Source organism: Papilio machaon, chromosome 15, assembly GCF_912999745.1.
Source record: "Papilio machaon chromosome 15, ilPapMach1.1, whole genome shotgun sequence".
In the NCBI taxonomy this organism is placed as follows: Eukaryota; Metazoa; Arthropoda; class Insecta; order Lepidoptera; family Papilionidae; genus Papilio; species Papilio machaon.
In genome coordinates, this window is record NC_060000.1 from 5753738 (window position 1) to 5778474 (window position 24737).

The 24737-nt window shown below is 33.0% G+C and overlaps 1 protein-coding gene across 2 annotated transcripts; it reads right to left on the reverse strand.

Annotated features, from left to right (window-relative positions):
* LOC106710243 (neuropeptide CCHamide-2 receptor) lies at positions 1–24737 on the reverse strand. Of its 2 annotated transcripts, none has more exons than XM_014502247.2 (8): positions 24615–24737; positions 4169–4376; positions 3568–3787; positions 2024–2187; positions 1491–1684; positions 1148–1268; positions 428–610; positions 1–189 (listed from the first exon to the last, which is right to left on the reverse strand). In XM_014502247.2, the coding sequence occupies exons 2-8, from the start codon at positions 4366–4368 to the stop codon at positions 24–26; spliced, it is 1248 nt and encodes a 415-aa protein (XP_014357733.1). In that variant the 5' UTR covers positions 4369–4376; positions 24615–24737; the 3' UTR covers positions 1–23. The 2 variants fall into 2 exon arrangements, with proteins under 2 accessions (XP_014357733.1, XP_014357735.2); XM_014502249.2 differs by lacking the exon at positions 24615–24737 and adding an exon at positions 4556–4741.

The following is a 24737-nucleotide window of genomic DNA, read 5'->3' on the forward strand; positions in this document are numbered from 1 at the left end:
TTTGAATATAATTCAATTACAATTTATCTATTGATACATTTTTCATTTAGGTCGCATGTGAGAAAATCATTGGAGTCTCTAATAGTCATAATAGTGACCCCATCGGTACTATTCCTTGTTATAATATTGTTTTTCTTCTTCGTGCTTCCGTAGTCGTAGTTTGATATAACGACGCTCTCTGTCGGATTTCTGCAAAATAAATTGTTTAAAGATTGCCATTGTTATATACCAGGCGCCGGTTGCATATGTTTTTAAACAATCTGAGAAACAGGTCTCGGCTAACCGGCTACGGGAACTGTCGAGCGGGATAGTAATCTAAATAGTTTTATTACATGTAGATATTTTTATACGTTTTGTGAACTGAGGAAATTTTTATACTAATTCTAGGTAAACGATTTCGTGGTACGTTCTCGTTACAATTTCTTACCTATTGCACCTATGTCTGTGTGTACTTCTAAAGGATGTTTCGCATATCGCGGTCCTGGAGAGCCTGGAACTGCAAGAAGGATGCAAACTGCTTCGACGACAGCATAAGTAGCGATTGAAATGTTGTCTAAAAACGCCGCTTACGCAATACAGCGCTACCGGATTTACGCACGAATTCAGGAAACTGCGATCAAAATAGAATATAAGTCATAATGCAATTAGTTCATGTTTAATATTAAACATTAATACGAAGTAATTAACTTAAAACGTATTAATTATAACTTTAATTTACCTCATTACACTATAATTATTTTGAAATAAATGCTGTCAATAACAATACCATGGTATAAGTTCAAAATGAAATAACATAATGCGTTACAATTTAATTAAAATGTTTCTCGCATTAATAGATTTGTTATAAGTATTTAAATTTTAGGAAATAATTGTATAAAGATCCATAACGGGATATACAGTAAAAATTGGTACCATAATCCTCCGAAACAGTATGACCGATTTTTATGAAAATTTATATGCAATATGCATATTCAGTAAGTCTAAGAATCGGCTACTATTTATTTTTCGTACCCCTATCAAGTTTATTTTTTAATACACGCGGACGGAGTCGCCGGCGATAGCTAGTACATATATATTCTTTGACCTTGTGGTAGCGATGTCGTACTGTTTAAAATTAAAATTTTAATATGACTTTCATAACATTTACCTCAAACAAAATCCTATTATCCTCAATGCGTGCGTCCAATCGTTGTAGTCGAACTCAGCGGTCGGTGACAAATGGAACCACATCTCAAAAGCGTGATACGGAAGGAAACAAACGAAAAACACTGAAAAGAGCGTTTCTTTTTTATTCGAAAATCCAAACACATTAAAATTCAATAATTTATATGAACAAAAGATAAAATCAGTTTTTCATGGGCGTAGGTTACCACTGACGAAACAATCTTTCAAAAATAAACTATCATGTCGTTTATTTTTAATCTCTTTATAATAACTTAAACATTTTTGTATGCGTGCAGTGAAAACCAAAAATAAAGTGTATCACTTACCAATAACAAAAATCAACACCATAAGAGCGACTGATTTTCTAGCCTTAGCCTGCGCCTCTCCCTGTCCTCCATGCAATGCGCCAGGCATTTCTCTCGTACTTGCCAAAAGTCGCTGTGCCATTAGTGAGTAAAAAATTGCAATAACCAGCAAAGGCAAGGCATAGTATATTGTTGCTTTAGCCAAAGTCATCCATCTAAAAAAAAAACGTTTAACAATTTATTTTTGCATTTGAAAATTCACAATCATTATGAACACATAATCTATGTAACGCTGGCTGAGAAATGGCGGCTGATAATACATGAGGTTAAAAGACTGCAACATTGACCGTAGGTTTCTGAGACCTTATTTTCCGTTATAATATAGTTCGGAGATAACTGATTTGTCAAAGATAATGACAGGGATGGCGTTTAATACAAAGATTTTGGTATTAGAAACCCACGGTTAGTGGTCTTTATATATTGCCCTATTGAAATAAATATAAATGCGAACAAAATCAAGCTTTATTTATATGATGTAATATTGTTGAATTTACTTGGAATAATCCTTCCAGCCTTGAGGATAGGGAGTGCAGTAGACAATGGTAATGTTATTGTGAAGATGCGCGGTAACAGTGTTGGAGAACACTGCGGCTGGTGTGGCGAAGATAAGCGCCGCTGCCCAAATAAATGTGGCACACACAAGCGGGAGTTTCCTTAGCTGAAACAATTTGTAGCTCCTTTATTTTACTTATTTTTACCTTCATATTTATAACTTCACTTAATAATAAGGGTATCTGTGTTCTGTTATAAAATTATCTTACTAGCTGTCGCCCGCGATTCTGTTCGCTCGGATTCAAGTTTTAATTAGAAGCCTCCAAAGTTCTTCATTAGTTCTTCCAAAAGTAAACTTTCGCATTTATAGTATTAGTAAGAAGTAATATTATAAATTATATCCAAATCAGAAGCAAACCTGTATGAAGAATTTTAGAACCCAGGTGGCAATATGCTAACAGATGACGTAGTATATAGAATCTGTATACTATTGCATATTGTCTTTGTGGCCGGCTGATTAGCTGATGTAATAGAAGCGAAAGATTTATTTGGTAATTTTGCCGATAAAGTTATTTTTATAACTCAATGATGAAACTTCCAACTAAAATGTAAGTTACACTTAAGTGTAAATTAAGAAACCTTATTAGAAAGTAGTTGGAGAAATATTTGCTACCAAACATTGTTAAGTGAAAACATTCTCTTAGCAGTAATTCTCACCAAAGTAATAATCTCTTGGCTCCATGAGATAAGCACAAATAATTTCTAAACTAGTTTTCAGGGAAAAATAAACTTCTGCTAGCTGTCTTCTCATTGTCATGAAACAAGCAAATAACATTTTACAACTAGTTATTACTCAATTCAATAAATTTATAAAACTTCTCATATTTTTCACGCGGTTAAAAACTGGTAAAAATTTAAGATTTCCTATGAACAAAATGAAAACGAAGATAACGAACGCAAAAAATATTGCTTTCGCATTGAAATTTCGGCCAAACCGCTGGTCGCTTTAGATGTTCAGTAAACGGTTTTTTGTCAGCGCTTTAAATCAATTACAAGTCAGCACAGGGCCCGAGACTATTTGATTTGAAAAATGTAAAATTTTAGTATTAAAAGTCAGCAAAATTTAAGTTACCTTTTGAAAAATCGAAGAACTTATGAAAAAATGTAGACTTAAAAGACATTACTAATGAATTAATTCAAATCCCGAAGAAATTAACCTTATCTGAATATTTTTTTAAAACTATTGACTTGCAACCACGTATATCTGATCTTTTGCATCCCACACCACAAACGTCATAACATCATTTCTATATTATCCGTTGTCCTGGGTTTGAAATTTATATTCTACGTGACACGGTTCGATGCGAAAATACCTAACATTTGTAATACATCTTTGACATACCATACAACCAAAATCTATATTTTATTGCATCCCAATGCATCGCGGTGTTCCGTAACTATTACCGTAATCTATTTATATTCCAATAAATTAAAATATATACAATGGAAACTTAAATTAATTAATTAACTTAATCATTCTTCTTACTTGAAGCTTCCTAAATGGATTGACGATAGCACAGTAACGTTCCGCTGATAGTGCAGTCAAAGTAAACACCGATACGCCAATGCTGATGTCTTTACCAGCTTCAGATATTCTACAAATGGCTTCACCCCAGGGCCAAGACTCCAGTGTGTAGATAATAGAAACGAAAGGCACACAGATGAGTATAACGAGCAAATCCGCCAGTGCTAAAGAAAAGATGTACCTAGAAGAATATAGATAGTTAAACATGTTAATTAACAGATAAGAGAAACAATTTACGAGGACAGTCTGCAGTAGCAAGAACGCGGGTAAGAAGAAAGGTTTGTTTTATTTGATAAGGTGCTGCTAGTTTTAATCTTCTTTCATACCTTTCTCTGTATATTTCTTTCTTTAGAAGTTTCCTCGATAACGGTTGATTTAACTCTTATGGATATTGATGCCCTTGGATTTATATACAGGTTGTATGTAAACATAACATGCAATAAATTAATTTAAACATTCAAAATTTCCTTCAAACCTAGTTCACATCTCATTTCCGCAAACACTTTCGTTTTTTCATTTATTTGAGAAGAAAATATTATACAAATATAGTTTTAAATCTTACGTATTCGGAGCATTCCTCATTCCTCTGTGCCTGATGTAGACAATGACCAGTGTTCCATTGCCCAACACGCCCACTATGAAAATAATCGCAAATATAACTGGAACCAAGTAAGTCTCCAATCTGTCTTCATATGGTGTGTAGTCGTTGTCCGTAGAATTGTCTTCGTTCGTTAAGGCTGACATGTTGCTTTGGTCGTCCATTTTTAAGCCTATAAAAGAAAATAATGTTTTAACTTATAGATGCCCACAGTCGATTTTAGATTTAGTTGAAGATCCAATGAAAATTTAGAGGGTTTTTTGTTTCAGTCAAATTATAAATTGCAGAGGTTAATAAAATAAAAACTATACTGAGGTATAGCAAAATTGTTTTAATCAAAAACGTACGTACAAATTAGTCGTGTCGTATTAAATGTAGCTTTACTATTTCGAGTTGTTTCTGTCAAATTAGTTTCACGTGGCTCATGTTTTAAAATTAATCTAATTTCAGTTTCACTCACGTTAGAACACTTTTCCACTAATGCGACTACCCGCATATCAATAAGACCGACTGCTTTATCTATAAGCAGTGTATGTAGCTCGGCAGCATAAGTAGCATTTGAGTGCAGCCTGAGTCGCGATTCTAGTCGTTTAGTGAAAAAAGGTCTTAAGCTTTTCACAAGCTTCAATTCAAATTTAAATAGAGCATCAACTTTATATATTATTCCGCAACACTAAAAACACAACATTTAACACTAGTGTTTATATTCCTATTCAAGACCTAAAGTCTAACTAAAATTGAATGTATTGATATTTTTAAAAAGCTTAATAATTAATAATTATTCTAATATTTTCTACATTAATGTCACAAAAACATGAAAAATCACAAATAGACTGAAGCCATGTAGATTACACATACATAATCATTTTAACTAGCGTAAATTTTTTTGTAATGACGTTATTCGGTTGTTATATTTATTTTACATTAGTATTAGATATCGTTTTGCGGTTCGAATGTCATACCAGACGCGCACTTGCCGTGTGCGGTTTGATAATGGTGGCTTGATTTATGCGACTCGTGACTACAACCTACATTCTCGTATTTCATACTATCGAAATGAATTCATGACATTTTCTATTAATAGACATAATTATATACTTTTGGATTTATTCACTTAATTGTTTTAGTGTATGTTCAGTAGTGAACTGAATCAAATCATGTTTGCAGACAAATTACTCCAAAAAACGTTGACTACCGCTGTTGTGTACAGTGTAAACTGTGTCACTCTATTCGAAGAAATATGATTTAAGTATATTCAGGTCGTAGAGGCGGTAGATAGAATTTGATTATCTCAGTGATTTCAAATCGAAAGTGACTGAGATTTAGACTATTTTGTAGTGAACCTTATGAGATGGCAAAAAAAGGAAATGAAAATAAATACATTTTAGTGTTCTCAGTTGTTTATCGGGTATTAATTTTAAATAGAAATCTCTCAATGTAATGTTTTCAAGTCAAACAATCTCAAAGCAACTTATTTCAAGTGGACTTAAAGAAACTACATAGAGCTAGTGCAGTGCACTTTTCTGTTAGCGAGGACAAACGCACTTAAAGAAATGTGCGTGCGAAAAACCTTATTCCACAATTTATCTTTTATGAAGACTTTTTCACAATTTTAATGCATTCACTGAAATCGAATCACTTACTTATCTACTAATAAAAGGTCATGTTAATAACGTTATAAGGAAAAACACAATTTTTTAACAATTTTTTTACTAACTTTAATAGACTAGACTAGAATAGATACTTTTACAAATAGGTCATAAAACATTGTTTTTTAATTAAATCCCATTTCTCATTTCCACATTTGAACATGATAGAAATTGTACATTGAATTTTAATACATCGTAATTATAACAACTAACAAAGGGTGTTCAATAAACTGTTGTATTTATATCATACGCACGTCCAGGCTGGTTATAAGCAGATAATGCTCATTTAACACGATCACTCTATTCCGCTCCGTTGAACATGTCGAAAACAGCACCGCTGCTCGCAACTGTACCTCGCTGATACACAGATTATCAACGAGTAAACTTTACAACGACACAGAAAGGAATTTTATAACAGATTTATAAAAAATTCACTTACAATTGTGTTATTATTACATCACTAAAAGGATGATCTCGTAATTGCAGTGTTAAAAACAATTTTCATACAGTAAAATAGTGACACGATGAGCGTTCGTTATTTATAAATTTCCCTGGGTTCGAATCCTACCATGTACCAATATGTTTTTCGATTGAATATGTACATCTATGTATATAAAAGAAAGTCGTGTTAGTTACACTATTTATAACTCAAGAACGGCTGAATCGATTTGACTGAAAATTGGTGGGCAGGTAGCTTAGAAGCAGGAAACGGACATAGGATAATTTTTACCCCGTTTTCTATTTTTTTATTCCGCGCGGACGGAGTCGCGGGTAAAAGCTAGTCTATATATATAAAAGAAAGTCGTGTTAGTTACACTATTTATAACTCAAGAACGGCTGAATCGATTTGACTGAAAATTGGTGGGCAGGTAGCTTAGAACCAGGAAACGGACATAGGATAATTTTTACCCCGTTTTCTATTTTTTATTCCGCGCGGACGGAGTCGCGGGTAAAAGCTAGTTTATCATATTATATGCGAAATACATATTTGAGAAGAAATTCAAATATATGTGTGAAGTCAATCAACCCGCACTGGGCCTGTGTGGTTGACTATGGCCTAGTCACCCCTAAAAAAGGGTAGGCACCGAGCCCCTCTGTGGGAAAGTATAGTGAGCCTATATTATTTAAAAAAACATTATTTTTGTGTTAATTTATTCTCAGAGTCGTTACTTTTAGTCTACTACTACTACTCTAGTAGTTTTAACATATTGTTTATAGTTTTTAAACAAAATTTAATGTTATATTAATAACTTAATTAAATTAATCATTTACCGTTTAGTTTAGTCATCGGGAACGGAAAATCCGATATTCAATTACACCATTTACCGTTTTCTCTTAACCGTATTAGTAGTATTATTCGAACCCAAATTAAGCCCCTTATTAATTAATTAATTTATTAACAAGAATAGAAAGGATTTCTAAACACTACAATAATTAATTCAAAGTCTACTTTCAACAAATTTAATACACGAATATGTCATAATCCAACAACAAGAGAAATTAAATATCACCCAGTTACTAACATTTATTTTGGTAGAGCTGCTTTAATAAAAATGATTCAAGAACATATTCCAAGGGCCCTTTTTAGGGCTCGAAATATTAATAGTCAGCCACTAGTATTATAATGAGGCGTAAAAAAGAATTGACACATAAAGCCCCTGAATGTACATACAGAAATTTATTGCTGAAGAAAGTAGGATGTGTGCCAAGAACTTGTACAGTATAAATCCTTAATACACAATTCCTTAGCGTTAGTGTCCATTGTCAAAGCACATTTACAAAAACACTATAATCTTTTTTTAAAGAATTCACTATTATTATCCTGCCCTTTTTCTTACAGAGGATCGACATAGTTTGTACTACGTTAAATGTTAAATGTACCATTTATTGCAAACTGTATTACATTGTTATAAAGTTACAAATATTTATAAACAGCTACAACAATACTATCTATCATTCATATAATCTAAATTTAGAATTCAGAAGAATACATCTTACTAATATTATAAATGCTAAAGTTTTAATGGATGGATTGTTGTTTGTTAGAACCCGGAACGGCTCAACGGATCTTGATGAAATTTGGTATAGATATAGAACAACATAAGCTACTTACTTTTTACTTGTTTTTTTTTAATTCCGCGCGGTCAGAGTCGCGTGCGAAAGCTAGTTCTTTATAGATTTAAATAAATGAAGATCGAATTTTGCATTGTCTTGTTGTAGCAGCGTGTCCATAGCTATGTATTGTTTTTTTGTTTTAAAACCAATCTAAAAGTTTTTTCCGATTTCCGAATGCATAGCTAAGTACATTCATAGGTATCAATATTTTGCTTTGTGTTGTAACTATAAATAAATTTAAAACTATGATATAATACGTGACAAATGTAACCATGATGGAATCCCGCGGTTATATTTGTTTCACGAAAAATTAACAAAAATATTTTCCTTAACCTCCTCATTATCCTTACAAAACAAGGATATCCAATTGTTTCACTAATAGCAAATCATGGTTAGATATAGTTAAAAGTATCATCACCATCATCACCACCATCACCATCATAATCAGATTTTGCCCGCTGTTGGACATAAGACTTGTTAACTTAAATCGTAATTTTTGCAATTCATTTTGAAATATTTAATGGGTACCCTCCCTATGTATTAAACAACAAACAGCACTACAACAAGACGTCCGTAAAGATTTGAAACATCTTTTCCCTGTTCAGAATCAACTAGCTAGGAGAATTTTTATTAAAATTCTGTACACGCTTTGATTGTGGAAAGTTTTATTATATTTTCTGGTAACGTGCAATGTTCGAAGTTCTCAAATGGCTTCCTCTTATGTCAGAATGTACCAAAGTTTTAAACTACAATAAACATTGTGTTTGAAAACATTTTCCATAAAACAAACTAAGAACATTTATAAATATCAATTTCAATAATAGGCGATAATATTTAAACTATCGATGTTATCGCTAAAACAGTATTCATACAAAGACCTCTACAAAGAGTTAAAATGTGCACTTCGCTCTCTCTTTCTGCCTAGCTTGTATACCATAAGATGGTGAGGACAGCTCTCCTAATGTCACTTACACTTAGCTCTATCCTTGACAACTTCGTCTGAAACTTGGCAATCATCCACGTCTTTGAGCACTAAATCTTTCCACCTTGTTTTGGATTTTGCCGAGGATCTCCAACCGGGAAGGGAAAGGAAAGGGAAATGTCCACTTCGCTGTTTAAGCGAAATTAGGTGAACGTTGATTTATTCATTCTACTATAAAAAACCCTGTATATCGACTCTTAGACAAGGCCATTACTCTGATATGAATAAATAAGCATTGATACGATTGCATTAATAGATGCAATTCTATTTCGAACGTTGTTATATTAACACTGAGCAGATGCATTATATTACACTATAAGGTTATTTTAACAAACAAGGTAATAAAGACTCTTGTTTATTATTGGAGCCGTGGTACTCGGATGTATACCCATTGTATAGAATGTATACTCCATTTAATTGGATACTTCGAAAACCTTGAAATTATAAGAGCTTGACTTCGTGTACTCCATCAAATATTACATTCCAAGCTGATATTATTGTCAAAAATCTATGGAAAAATCCTTCCGAATATCATCTTATTGAGTCATTAAATTAATTTGGTCCTTTTAATTACTTTTTTCTTTTTTATTAAGAGCTAGCTTTAATCCAATATAAAAAGGATATCGCAATGTAACACATCAAAAGATCATAAAGCTGTCGTTTTTACTGCTCACATAAACACCAATCTATTTCTTGTTCGTATACGTCATTTAGTCGTTGAATAGTTTCATATAGTTAACGAATATATCGTTTTCATTCATAAATATCTGACACAGTTATAAGAAAAATAGCCTACTATTTTTTTACCACGAAAAGGTAAAAAACATAACGAAATATCTGGTATTCTCAATGTTAAATAATTGTCTTCTTTACCTATAAAACAATGTCATAAGAACAAGAACAAAGTGAAAGAATCTTTACAACTTCAAATCAATATACAATAGTCGCTGCAATTGATTAAAGAGAAACCTCTAGAAAATTTATTGGTCACTATAAGCGTTTTACAAACACTTTCAGTGACGTCTGGCAAATACCCGTGTAATCATAAAAATCTATTGCTATTTCTATGTTCGATTTAGTAACGATCAACAATGCTTTTATGTACATTTATTTTCTATAAGGACGAATGGACTTGAAAAAAAGGTTCTGGGATTTCGCCAAATGCTTTCGTGAAAACTTCGTGATATAATAATATGAACTCCTTAAACTAGTATTTTGTGGATTTTAAGCAAGTAAATTGTGAGATTTTATTGTCTTCTACGATTATATTTATGTATTAGATAAAACTCAGTTTAATATTATATAATTATACTAGCTGTCGCCCGCGACTCCGTCCGCGCGGAGTTAAAAAAAAAAACTAAATGGGGGGGGGGTTATGAAAAATAGATGTTGGCCGATTCTCAGACCGACCGACAGACCATACTGAATATGCTCACAAAATTTCATGAGAATCGGTCAAGTCATTTCGGAGGAGTTCAAGTTCGAACCCCGTGACACGAGAATTTTTATATATTAGATACCATCCACTTTTCTTTATGAAGGAAGGAATGATATACACAAAGCTAAAAAGGGAACTTAATGCCTGTCTAACGCATTAAAAAAAGTAATACCATCGTGACTTGCGTAATTGCAAGCATTTTAACGTAGAGCTCCATAGTAATTTTGCTTTCGCATAGTAGACTTGGAGGTTTAGCACGAAAATTTGCGAGAAAGTGTTCGTAAAATCTACAAAATTTGTATTACATAATCTCATTTAGTTTTACTTTGAACAAATTTTGAACATTGGCGAGATAAACAATTTTGTAGATAACTTTTCGAATACTATCTCGCAAACGTTTGTGCTAAGGTCCCGGACTTTTCTATACGGTTCATAGGAACGAACCAAATTCATGCAATTTTCATATATAGGTCACTTAACTTCGATTTCTGATCTCTTTCGCGGTCACGAGCTACGAGTGTTAATGTTACATATTTCAACAGAGCACGAACAGACTCTACTGTATCTATAGAACTTTTGAAAGTCGCAGCACGATCGTATGAGTTGGTTAAAAACACGTATCTTTTTCCATTGTTCAAGTTAGTAACATATAACAAAATGTACTAGTGTATTTCTATCTTTAATCTGAAATTGAAACCTTTAAGAGGTAGGAGTAAAAAAAATTGTAAACTCAACAAAATTGAAGCAGAGATTTACTAAAAGGTATTTGTAAAAGGATCTCGACGTAACAAAGATAAGAAAGGCTTAGTGCGGTGTAAAATCAGGTAAAATATCCTTTTGTTATGATTTGGCTTTAACTTTAACAAAGGGTAAGAAGATTTACTTTGTTTACTTTAAGGTTTAGAACTATGGATTAGGATTATATATATGTCGGCGTATCCGCCAAAGTCAAATGACTGGTTGACTTTTTCAGCCAAGCGAAGCGTCACTGTCGATGGTTGTGAGGGCGGCCATTGAACAGTGTAGTTCGAGACGGCGCCCGCGCACCACGCTTGCGACGAATCGCTTAGCATCTAATTAACAAATTAAATCTACCGCTTAATTAAGTTGATGTCGCGTTGGTTAGACACTACAGTGTTCATTCCACTGTGTATTTTTGGTTACCTAACCCTTATTAAACAACTGCGATTGCAACAAGGACTCGAGATCTGTTCACGCCCACCTGCCGACATACCCGCTTTTATACTCACACAAGATAATTTCTGATGAAGGCTCTCCTGCCCCTTCATCAGAAGTGGGATAGGCCTTTCAGCCCACTATCTGCTTTCCAAATTACTTTATAAGAGGGTGAAAAAAAAAACAAACGGCCGTTAATCAAATCTCTTGCGTTTTTAATTAAAATTTGCTCGGGATGCGTAACCGGTTTAGATCGCGTAGCAGGTCGGAAGGTACTCCACCTCTGCGAACAAACGAGTCTCGCAAGAGGAGGCGTTGTGCCGATCGTAATAGGGATACGTCTACATCTAGTGATAGTGATAGTGAACGATCTTCGGTGCATAGTCGAAAACGTTATCCGAGTCAGAGCCATTTATGTTGGATGACTTGTCCTGGATGCCTTGCAGATTGTGGTAAGACGAATATTGTCGTCCGAGTCAGAGCCATTTATGTTGGATGACTTGTTCTGGATGCCTTGCAGATTGTGTTAAGACGAATATTGTCGTCCGGGTCACATCCACCAAAGGATTGACCTGTCCAATAGTACCGATTGTGAACAGTTAACCTACATGCTGTTGAGTGACAAGGCGGTGTCATCTGACTTAATTGTTACGAGACGCTCGCCTTAAGTCTTAAGTATCATATGAGGATTGTAATGAGTAGTCCGTCAGGATGCCGAACGGAATAGGTACAACTGCAGTTCATTGTTTCAGAGAATCGCCCGAGGACGGTCGAATGTCAGTCCGGCCGTGTCGGCGTATCCGCCAAAGTCAAATGACTGGTTGACTTTTTCAGCCAAGCGAAGCGTCACTGTCGATGGTTGTGAGGGCGGCCATTGAACAGTGTAGTTCGAGACGGCGCCCGCGCACCACGCTTGCGACGAATCGCTTAGCATCTAATTAACAAATTAAATCTACCGCTTAATTAAGTTGATGTCGCGTTGGTTAGACACTACAGTGTTCATTCCACTGTGTATTTTTGGTTACCTAACCCTTATTAAACAACTGCGATTGCAACAAGGACTCGAGATCTGTTCACGCCCACCTGCCGACATACCCGCTTTTATACTCACACAAGATAATTTCTGATGAAGGCTCTCCTGCCCCTTCATATATAATAACATTTATATCGACTGAAATAAAGTGAACTCACTTTATAAATCACTTGCTATAGTCCGTGACTCCGTCGGCGCGCAAATAAAAAGAAAACTTAATTAGTAACTTATGTTAAGTTTTTCCAGACTATGTTCAACATCAATGACAAATTTCGTCGAGATCTGTTGAGCCTTTTTCGAGATACCTTCTAACAAACATTCATCCATCCATTCATCTAAACTTACGTATTTATAATATTAGTAAGATTACAGATAAAAACCAAAAGTCAGAATACCTTCTTATTATTGATAAATAAAATTGTAATTTTAAGCAAGATTTTATAACTTATGCTACTTAGTTTGGGAGGAAAAATGTAAGACAATTTATAAACTAAGATTTATTGCTGTATAAAATGTTCTCGCGCTAAGTTTAAAGAAACGACGGTTAGGACGCAAATTAGTTGGCAAGTGGGACGCACAGTGTTTAGAATATTAAACAAAGTAAAGTTTTATATTTATCATACATTAGCTTTAATACGTAACTCAATTTAGGGTAGATGGAAAGTAGTACGAGTTCGTTACGACGATGATGTATGGTCATCAGTTATGTATACTAGTATGAGATTTTTCGTGTATTTTATGCCCGATAGGGGCGTGAAACAAATTTTAATATAAATTTGGTCGATACCTATACGATGGCTATTGTCACAAATATTCGTACTAGGCCCACTGAAGATACGCTCAGGTCCGGTCAAGTACTTAACAATAACGCCACCGAAGCTCTTCCTAAAACCGATAAAAAAAGTTTATCTTCTTCAGTTATGTAACTCTTTTCAACACCAATTAATGAAGTGCCGATTTTCCGTTTCAAGAAAAATGTGAAAGTTATTTTTATATACTACATAACTAAGTATATAATACGTAGAAAAAATATTCTTGATACTGATTTTCGAAGGCGATAATCCGCAGCCTACGGGTTAAAGCGATATTAAAGCACATGTCAGGTGTCGTATCCTTTAATAAATCGGATGTAGCCGTCTGTATTCACTCGGATGTCACACCCTATCTACACTGTAGTCAATGTATGAAGTATATAGCTTTCGACATCCGACTAATGTGAAACTACGATCCGAAGTTTTATGACGTAGTCGAAAATCTCTGTATTCTGGATGAAAATAACTTCCTTTTAAATAGTGAAATCGATTTATCGCTAGATGTTAAATATAAACTGTGGTATGGGTCCTTAATAGAACCTCACCGTCACGTTGCTTAATTAGTTAATTTCCTTGAAACGACTGAATAGTTAATATTAAAAAAACCAACAAATAGTTAATATTAAAATCCAAGAAAACCTGAGTGATTTTTTTCAAGGACACTTCTGCTTGATATACTAAATAAAATGAAAACTTTATCTCTAATGTCGGTCCTGTCGTTTAAGGTGTGATTTTTTTATAGCATAAACAAAACATAGCATAGACAAACAAGTAAACTGCGACCGAAATTCGCTGAAATAGCGAAGTGACCATTGCCCATACATATACGCATTTGCAGATGCGTTGCCTACCTTTAATAAACTCTTTAACTCACATAAGATAATTTCCCATCCTATGCGTTCCCTCACCCGCCAAAACCACTTCCCCTCCCATTCCTACCTTGTATGAAAAGTATAGGAAGGGGAAGAGTCAAAATGTAACAAAGTAATGAACGTTATACACACACTAGAGTTATAAATACAGTTGTATTCATTTTCATTTCCAAAAACAGTTTAGATAACTGGAGTTAATAATATTAATGTTTTAAGCATTAAAATATTATGATCACGATAGATTAATTATTATAATGTAGTTCTATAATTTGTACCGAAATTTAAATTCATAAGGTAACACAAATTCATTGTTTTAATTAAATACGTGCCTCATAAAAAATAGGGTTGAAGGAAATGAGTAATCGCAAAATTTGTTCCTGAGCGGCTTAATTAGTTCGTGCGGAGATGTGTCCGTTTTAAAGTGACACGTGAACTTTATTATATACCTACATAAAATTTAATCAGCTTCGAACGTTTTACAAATTTTGATTAATATTAATTAAAGTAAATTTTAAGCAACTATTATATTATTAAGAGCGTCGGTGGCTCAGGAGTTAAGCACTTGACTTGCAATCTGCAGGTCCTTGGTTCAAATCCCACCATATACCAATGTGTTTTTCGATTCTGGATTTACATTTGTACATTTACCTGACGTTCTTACGGTGAAGGAAAACATCGTGATGCAGCCTGCACATATCTGAGAAGAAATTCAAAGATATGTGTGAAGTCAAGCCGCAGTGGGCCAGCGTGGTTCACTATGGCCTAGTCACCCCTAACTTGGGGTAGGTTCCGAGCTCCTCAATGAAGACGTATAATGAGGTGATGATGATGATTATATTATTTTAAGAAACATTTGATAAATAAACTTTAACTGTGTTATACTTAAAAAACGAAAAATACAGTTAGACAATGTTTTTTAAATACTTTTTTTAACTATTTTACACTTAGATATGTATCACAAAAACTGCTTCCGATGCAATTACATTGTTATTTGTTTATCTAGATCCCATTTCGGAAGCCTACGCATAATTATATTTTTACATGATTTCTGATAATGTCTAATATCAGCGTGCGATAAAAGGGTTGACATATGTTTAAGCTATAACGTAACTGAAACATTATATAAGTCTTTTATGGTTTGGTCATAAAATTTTAATCCAGTGAAACAGAGAGGTTCTTCCAATTAAAATATAATACGGGATTATACTCGACTACAGACGTGGGTTTAGAAAATGGTATTTAAATGTTTTAAAATCTGAAGTGTGCTGTTGATTTCTATCTGTCGATGCTATTGTCACATAAATTTCAATAAAATTACATCGATTTTTACGTTATTAGTCGGGAGCATGAATGAAATTTTTAATCAAATAGATTCTAGATAAATGCCAGGACAAATACGTAGAAACTAGATTTTCTATTGAATGTGGCATTTGGAGACTGAATTTGGATCTTTAGATACTTTATATTTGATTAAATCGTATTGAATTGTAATAATTTATTCACGGTTCTGAGTTTGATAAAATTTTGAAATGTAATTGAGGATTTTATGTCTTTCAGACTTAACTAAACCGTCGTAAATAAAATCAAAATGAAACGGTAAGTTATTCAACTTGTTTTAAAAAAAAGTTTGTTGTTTTATATCTCGTAACTAGCTTTTACCCGCGGCTTCGTTCGGGCAGAATTGAATAAAAACATACAACTGCATACAAAATGCATAAGTAACTTAACCTATGTGTTCTTCCAGACTATGCTCTACATCTGTGCCAAATTTCATAGAGATACGTTAAACCATTTTGGAGATACGTTATAATAAATATTCATCCATCCAAACTTTCGCATTTATAAAATTAGTATGATTACTCAAAACACCAAAAAGGTATATTTTTATATTTCTGTCGCATATCATAAATATGTACGCAACAATAAAACAACCTCCAATCTTTGCACGAAGATAACCTATCATGAAACCAACTAAACCTAATATTCATCACAACTTCATTTAATGTCTGGTTGTTATAAATGTTCAACAACTTTTGTAATTAAAAAAAAAAACTAACCGCTATATTCCCTCTATTCTACGTAAAGAACTGTAGCGATTGTAATTTTCCGCTCTTGAGCATAAGCGCAACTACTTTCCATTATGTGGAGATAAAGGGGATTTCCAATGGAAAAAGTTCCTATAGGATCGATAGATGGCCCAACGGGAAACACACATTTTATTTTTATATTTCTAAACATTTATCTTGTTAGTTGCACAAAAACAGTATCACGACGCGTGGCAAAGACTTCTTCGATAATGAGGCAGTGGAGAATTGAGGAGCCTGCTTTGTGTAGACTTTTATGATACACCTCACGTCTTTATGATATACGAGCACGTAGAAAGGGAAAATGAGAGAAAGACGATGGCTAGCTAGTTCTACAGCAATTATTTTATTTATTTCGAAGTGTTTAAATTCTCAATACTGTGATATTGATAAGTCGTTGATGAATTCAATATAATTTCATGTGCACATTGTTTTTTAAAGATATTATTAAGGTCTGTTCGTAATAAGACTATTATATATTTCGTTGTTATTCGCTTGGATGAATACGTGGTTCGGTTAACAACTAAAAATATTTTAAACTAGCTGTCGCCCGCGACTCGGTCCGCGCGGAATTAAAAAAAAAATAATATGTAGCCTATGTGGTCTTCCAGACTATGTTCTATATCTGTGACAAATTTCATCAAGATCGGTTCAGCCGTTCCGGAGATACCTTCAAACAAACATTCGCATTTATAATATTACGAGTAGTAAGATTACATAAAGCTATATTAAAATCTTTTTAGATTCCAAGTATTTGCCCATTTGTATCGTTTACGTTTAAATTTTGACAAACCTTTTAACAACATTTAAAATATTTTACAATACTCTACCAGCATGTTTATGTATATCTATCGACACCTCACACGTGTTAGAGACGTGTTAAAAAAATCTGGTTATATAAATCATTGTGAAAACGAAACAAAAGTTTAACGATTGACCGCAATCATATGTTACTATTGTTTATTTTGTTTTTAAAGTTTAACGAAAGAACAAATGTTTGGTCAGATAATTAATACGAAATATCGAATTAGTAATTTAAAAACAAAATATTTTCAACATTTTATAAACTGAAAGAAATGAAGAACATGTTACAATTAAATGATTACAGTTCGACAGTTTATAGAATGGCAGAACTGACAATCTAACGATAACATTATCAATAAAATGGGACCCATCTGCAAGCACTACCTTTCGATTAAAATATTTTTTATCAAAAAACAAGGGGTGGAGCATCGCGGTAACACACATAAAAAAAATACAGTCGAATTGATAACCTCCTTCTTATTGAAGTCGGTTAAAAATACGAGTTTAATGTTGTTTATGTAACTCGCAAACTAAATTGAATTAGATACGCCTTAGATTTTGTTTTGATACCAGCTGGTTCGCGAACCACGATCATATTTGCATAGTTTTATTAAACGGACTCCTGGATTGTTTTCGGTCCCACAGAAAATAATAGTCTACTGTCGTACAATAGAATGTCGGTGAGGACAACCAAATGGAATCGCTTTTCCTAAGTTCCATTGGCTTTTTATTATACTCGTGAATTTAATCTCTCTTTGCCCTTTTATTGATATAAATCATTTTTTCAAGAATTCTTTGAAATATAAGACTACATATTGAAGGCTTCTTTGAAATTTAGTAAAGTTAGAGAAAAGTGTATTTCTGCTATTATTTCGTATAAAATCAACTACGAAAACATCTTTGAGTTCTCTTTATTTTTATATTATGTTTTATGCCTTTGAATTTGAGGATGAGAAAATCTATAATAGCTTTATTTATAAGTAGGTTTAGTTCTGTGAACAAAACAGAACAAATGCATGAAAGGGATGACGATCTGTTTTGTAAAGTTTATTCGATACTGAAAATACCAGTTAAAATCACACAAGAGCACGTAATAATCTACTTTTCCTTTTCCTGAGAATTTTCAGTAAGCGCGAAGCTACTATACACAAGAAAATGTTTTATCGGTTAGTGCAGGCGCTGAGGCGTTGTTAAGCTACTTTTACATACAATGCGGCAACAGCCTGCAATCGCCAACTTTCTTTGCATTATCGATCCTGTTAACTTTATAGACCAAGTTCCGTATCTTCCACTTTTTATCATCTCCGCCGTTATGTTCAAGGCCAATAGAGAGAAGGTTAAAAGTGTGGAACGTTGAAATATGTAATAAACTCTAAGGAAAAACCAACAACCACCAAATGTAGAGCATTTTCAGATTTTAATTTATAACCACCAGATTTTCAGGGCGTATAAAAACGAACCAGCGAATTTCTTTCTCGGTGTTCTACAATTTTTAGCGTTAAATTGCTTGTGCGAAATATAAGGTCCAACGACATTTCAGTAAAAAAAATGTAATTGAGATTTTAAAAAGGTTTTTATTTTTACATTTCCCATTAAATAATCTCAAACTGTTATTGAAAGGATTAACTGCTAGGATATTTAACATATTTTATCCCATTATAAATAACCCTAAAATATAATACATTTTTCAAACGCAAAAAGTAACCTAAAACCTACAAATCTAATAAAAGCATAAACTTTTATTAGTCACCAAGTAACATTAAAATTTAAATTAAAGCATTTAAATTGAAACATTAAAAAGTTTAATCAATCAAAGATATAAAATATTGAAAGAAGTCGTGGAGGACATCTGTAGCTGACATCTGCTGAAAATAATTAATTCACTTTTTAGCCGACTTCAAAAAGAAGGAGGTTATCAATTCGACTGAATTTTTTTTTTATGTGTGTTACCGCGAATCTCCGCCCCTGGTGGTCCGATTTTGATAAAAATTATTTTAATCGAAAGGAAGTGCTTGCAGATGGGTCCCATTTTTTTGTTTTATTGTTTGCCTACATTTCAAAGTAATACTTTATACTTATGGATATTCAATAGTAGGTATGGATTGTGTGAAAGAATATATGCGTAAGGGAGTGAATTCAGATGTGATGGCTGATAGAGGTGGATAGAAGTGTACATAATATGCCTAACACCAAGTAGGGTTGGCGACAAACAGGCGGTCGGCCGTAAAAACTAAAGCCAAAACTTTAAGGTTTTATAACCTTGTGTGCCGACCTTACGTGAGTGTAAAAAGGCCAGGGAGATGATGATACTATGCATAACACCCGTAGTGACAAGGACAAGTTGATGATCATGATGCTTTAATACTAAATATAGAATCTAAAACATTAGACTGACCACTTATTATCTTTTACAAAACAGAGCTAACAATATGTTTTATACAAGGATTTTGGTCTCAAAACCAACGATTAATCTTGTGTTGCGCATCTTTCGAAATAATATATTAGTTCTTTTGAGTCATTAAGTTGACTTCAACTTATCTAAGTTACATACTTAAGATAATTTAAATATATCATTTGTCGAGTTGAACGCCTGCTTGTATACATGTGATTTATAGTGAACAATTGAACTTTTTGACAATTTTGTTTGATCAAGCTATTCATCAAACATTTCGAATATGGACAAAATCATCAAACAAAACCTCATCGAGCCGCATATTTTGACAAAGAAATATAATTTAACCGGATAGAGCTTGCATCAATATTTGATTTTTTCTTTATTCACTAAATACAAATAAGTTTTTATTTATAATTTTTTACTATCGTATTTGATCAAAGACACTATTTACTGTCATATCATCACCATCAGATACTGTTGATATGACAGCCACAACGCCTTTCCTACCGCCCACTGTAAGAAGTGTACTATACCAGTATGAATTTTAAAACCACTTGCGTCATTCGGTTGTTTTGAAGCCCTTTTTGCTGCAGTACTCTATTCACAGCGGACTTTAATGAGTACACAGATTATAACACGCCTGAGAAAACAGCTATAGAAAGCTAACGCGTTCAGTCGCCGTTGGAAATCCCCTGTTGTGGAGGATAGAGACAGTTTAATGAAGGCAAAACTCCAGGGGTCGTAGTCACTGAACCGTTTCATACGAAATTACGGTGTTTAATATACACAATTAGAACGATTTACAGTTATTAGAATAATGATAATCTTCATATAATCATATAAAAATGAATTGCTGTTCGTTAATCTCACTAAAACTCGAGAACGGCTGAACGGATTTGCGGGCGACAGCTAGTAGTTAATAAATTGTTATAAATAAAATAAATTTACTCATAGTTAACAATTTTTAGTAAAAGGCGGTAAACGGGCAAGCGGGCAACTAGAATGGCAACTAAATGTCTACGACTTCTAACAATTTAGAACAACATGTCTAGAACTTGTAACAATTAGTAAAATAAAGGACCATGTATAGAGTTTTTTGTGATTTTTAACTATCAGTATTTTTTTTTTTCGATTGCGTATTTATTTTGCTTTATCTAGTCTATACTCTCATATTTACTTCGATGTTTATGTTTCGAATATTTATTGAACCTTTTACTTTGTCCCCTATTGCCATAAACAACACCAATATCATTTGTTCAAGTTGACGTAACAATTGTGTAAACTGTAACTGTGTTTCCAGTCATTTTTTTTTATATCATAGGATGGCAAACGAGCGAACGCTGATTAGACATCCGAATGCAGATGCGCTGTCTACCTTTAATCTACGGAGATGGGGACGCACATAAAGTGAACATTACCCCTTACGTCATGCGTCCCCTCCTCCGACAAATCACAGTCTCATCCCTACCATTTTCTTTATAAGAAAAGGGTGAGATGGGGAAGAGGACTAAAATTAGGCCTCCGGCACCACACTCATCAGACGAAACGCGGAATTGCTTCTACTTCACGCCTGTCTTCTGTGTGGTCGTGGTATTGCACAGGACGAGCCGACCAATTCGTACAACATATATTGTTGTTGCTGGCGTGTACCAATGTTTGTTAGTTACAGTTACAGCGCATTTGTAATCTCATCCGCAATCTCTATCCGCAACAGTCGCTTCGCTATTTCGGCGAATTCAGGTGGCCACACCTTATAATATAAAAAAGAGACATATTTCCATATCCGCCGAAAGTGGAATTTCACGTAACTTAATAGCTGTGCAAATCAACAAGGCCATGAACATTTGTGAAATAGACAATTTTATTCTCGATGGTTCCATCGACGTACTAGGCACAATCAAATTAACAACCGCATCTAAACTTTACGCACCACTTGAACATAAGATGTTGAGTCAGAAAACATAAAGCAGACTACATTTTATCACATGTTTCGTATCAACATTTTGAACACGATTTTGGTTAAGTTTATTGCGAAGAAGTACAAAAAAACTCACCGATTTTGTTAGAAAGTAACCGTTTACCTTTACTATTGTTACAAAATAACTGCAAAAATTAAATAGCAATATGCCGTAATAGCAATGTATTTACTTTGACATTCCATATTCTCCGCTTATTTGACCTTTCTCTATTTATTTATTTATTTAGGGGTTAAATTTAAACAAAAAAAAACTAGTAAAAATTAAAACATGTTTAGCAATTAATTGAAATTGAATCTACGGCCTCGTTCCGGTTTTTATTGCATAGCTCGCAATCGTACGAAGAGAATCCCAATGCGATACGTGATCTGCATTGATTCAAGCCGATGCAATTTTAATGAAATAAATAATATTACTATGTTATATTTATACGATTTATTTCTTAAAAAAAAACGAAGAAACAAATGACTCGCAGTACAAGCTATTGATGGATGGATGGATATATAAATGTTTGCCAGAACGGCTACATAAATCTCGCTGAAATTCGGCATACATGTAGACCATAGTCTGGAAGAACACGTAGGTTACGTAGTTTTCTTTTAATTCTGCGCGAACGGAGTCGCGGGCGACAGCTAGTAATATACTTAACACAAACAGCTTTTTGATGGTTTTATATTTTATATCAAAATGAGTATCTGGCCACAAAATATAAAACTGTCATACCGACTAATAAAGTAATAATATATATCAAAATGTTTATGTTGTTTCAATTCATTTTATGATAAAGAATCGGATTCCGTTTTATTTAATTTTGTAATAAAATATGACAAAGACGAAGCTACATCAGATATTGCAAATAAATTTCAACATTTATTTGTTGATTTGATTAATATTCGGGTAATCGTTCTGTCGATCAATTGATCTGTACTAAAAATATAAATGCCAACGCAAATAATATGTTTACGTCAACTCGTAAACTCGTCTCGCTGGACTAACGTGAGACCATGTCACATTTGATTAACACAAAGAATACTTGCAACATTCATGGTCGTTAATTGACCAGTAAGCGTGGAACTTAGTGTGCCTTAATTATATTTTATAACGCCTTTCACTTACTTTGCATTTTAGTAAACAAATTCCAACTTATTTTACTTTTTTTCTTAAAATCTCTTCCATTGTTATCAAGAATGGGCATTAATGCTAAATTTCTCCAGTAAAATTTAACGTGAAAAAAAAACAAATGAAATTCAATATTGTTTTTTTTTTTGCCAAAATCCTGAATAGGTGAATTCATAAAATATGCACGTTCGTAACTCTACCGTGAAATGTAATCAGGCATTTACTTTACATTTGTTTGAAAAGATATTCTTACTCAAGGACAAAGGGGAAGAAAATAAATATCAATTTCCCACGAACTGAATCAAATCTATTGAATTTTATTCTTTATGAGAATTTTGAAATAAGAATAAAGAGATCACGTTCTTATTGTGGTATAGTAAATTGTCCTTTAAGAATATCAAAGCAATATCTCTATTAGACGGGATATTGCAAATGTTTTTATCAGGCGGTTATAAAAACAATAATATGAGTGATATCTTATGTGTGTAATATTAAATAAGTATTTGTGTTTCGAATTATTTATATATTATTTACATCAAAATATTTATGTTTCTTTACCATGGGCTTACACTACCGAAAAATCTACACAAAACATATAAGAAAAACATATAAAAAATATCTAAAACTACTTGTGTTACAACCCTACATCCAGGAATCACGTTTCGCATCCTATAATATCTTCAAACGTGCTTATTAACTTGTAAACTAAACATAGATCAGAGATAATGATTTTCATGAGAGCATCTAAAGACTAGTATTAGAATATTGTCACTTAATCTTATCAAGAGATGTACTGTAGTTATAAGATTGAGTATATTGTTTATGCTTACTTTTTGTTAAATTTAAAGTAATTCGAAAAAGTATTTATTCGTCGTATTTACGGAAAATTAATGTAATTACTTGTAAGATACGGGCTACCAAAATTATAAGATAGTCTTCGGAATATATATCGAATAGAATTTGTCATTTACTATTGCTGTAAGTTAAATTTGATCTGAAACTTTTATAATGTCAATTAAAAATACTAAATAAGCATAAACGCTTCGTAATCGAACATCGATTTAGTCCCGCATGATAAAAAAATACCACACATACGTCATATATTCTTTAAAGTGTCTTTTCGACACATGATGTTATATGACTTATCAATACTTTGACAATCACACTTAACATGCAATAGCCTTCTGACATGGGGTGCAGAACGATAATATACTGTCATTCTATTCAAATGTAGTTAAAGGAAAGCAAGGTAAAAGGAAAGCTAAGAAAAGGAAACTCCTTGTGATAAAATGAACGTAACGAAATTGTCGGTTTAAATGTGCAAATATAAAATTTGACGCACCAAAATTAAGGATTTATGGAAGAAAAGTTAAGGTTAATTTTTATATGTACTTTAAATCTTAACATTGTGATGAATCCAGAGACAAAGAAATATACTTAAATTATCAAGTTAAAATCTAGTTCTTTGTTCGTTGGAACCACAACATAAATCCATGGTCTCCAGCTAGACGGAAACTTTCATATCGCAACGTATCAAGTGATTAAACCTCTACCACTATAAAGTTCTATTGACTTTAGTTGGGGGTTAAGTTATAAATGTTTCCTGAATAATATAATTATTATTATCAATTTTAAATAACTTTGTATTTCTATTACAATATATAATAATAGGTTGCAATTGTATTTCTGCTTAAGTATATTATAGGTTCCGAATACGAATGTACAACAATGAGATTATAAATAATTCTAACATACTCTCAATCCCTATAATTATATTAAAGCCTAATTTAACAAACATAACCATAAGAATTTATTATATGTTTTACGAAAAATGAAAAAATAGTTAATATCAAATTAAATAAATAAAAAAAATCCAATCCATGTAATCTTCTATCTAATTTTCTATTGTTTGTCAATGCTAAAAATGTATTGAAGATAATTTGTAATCAACTTACCAAAAGTCACATCAATTTGTGGAAAACAAAATTTTCCGTATCAACGCGCCGATCATCAATCATTGGCGATTTTATGACCGCAATCCATCTGTCACTCACCCTTGAGCCAAATTAAACTTTAAC

What these genes read in the sequence shown, in the direction of transcription:
- LOC106710243 (XM_014502249.2), bottom strand. Translation starts at nt 4,700, where the DNA reads ATGCGGGTAGTCGCATTAGTGGAAAAGTGTTCTAACGTGAGTGAAACT. An exon ending in GGCTGGAAGGATTATTCCAA is followed by an intron (nt 1,685 to 2,023) that starts GTAAATTCAACA and finishes TTTTTTTTTTAG; the next exon opens with ATGGATGACTTTGGCTAAAG. An exon ending in ATAATAGGATTTTGTTTGAG is followed by an intron (nt 611 to 1,147) that starts GTAAATGTTATG and finishes TTTTGATCGCAG; the next exon opens with TTTCCTGAATTCGTGCGTAA.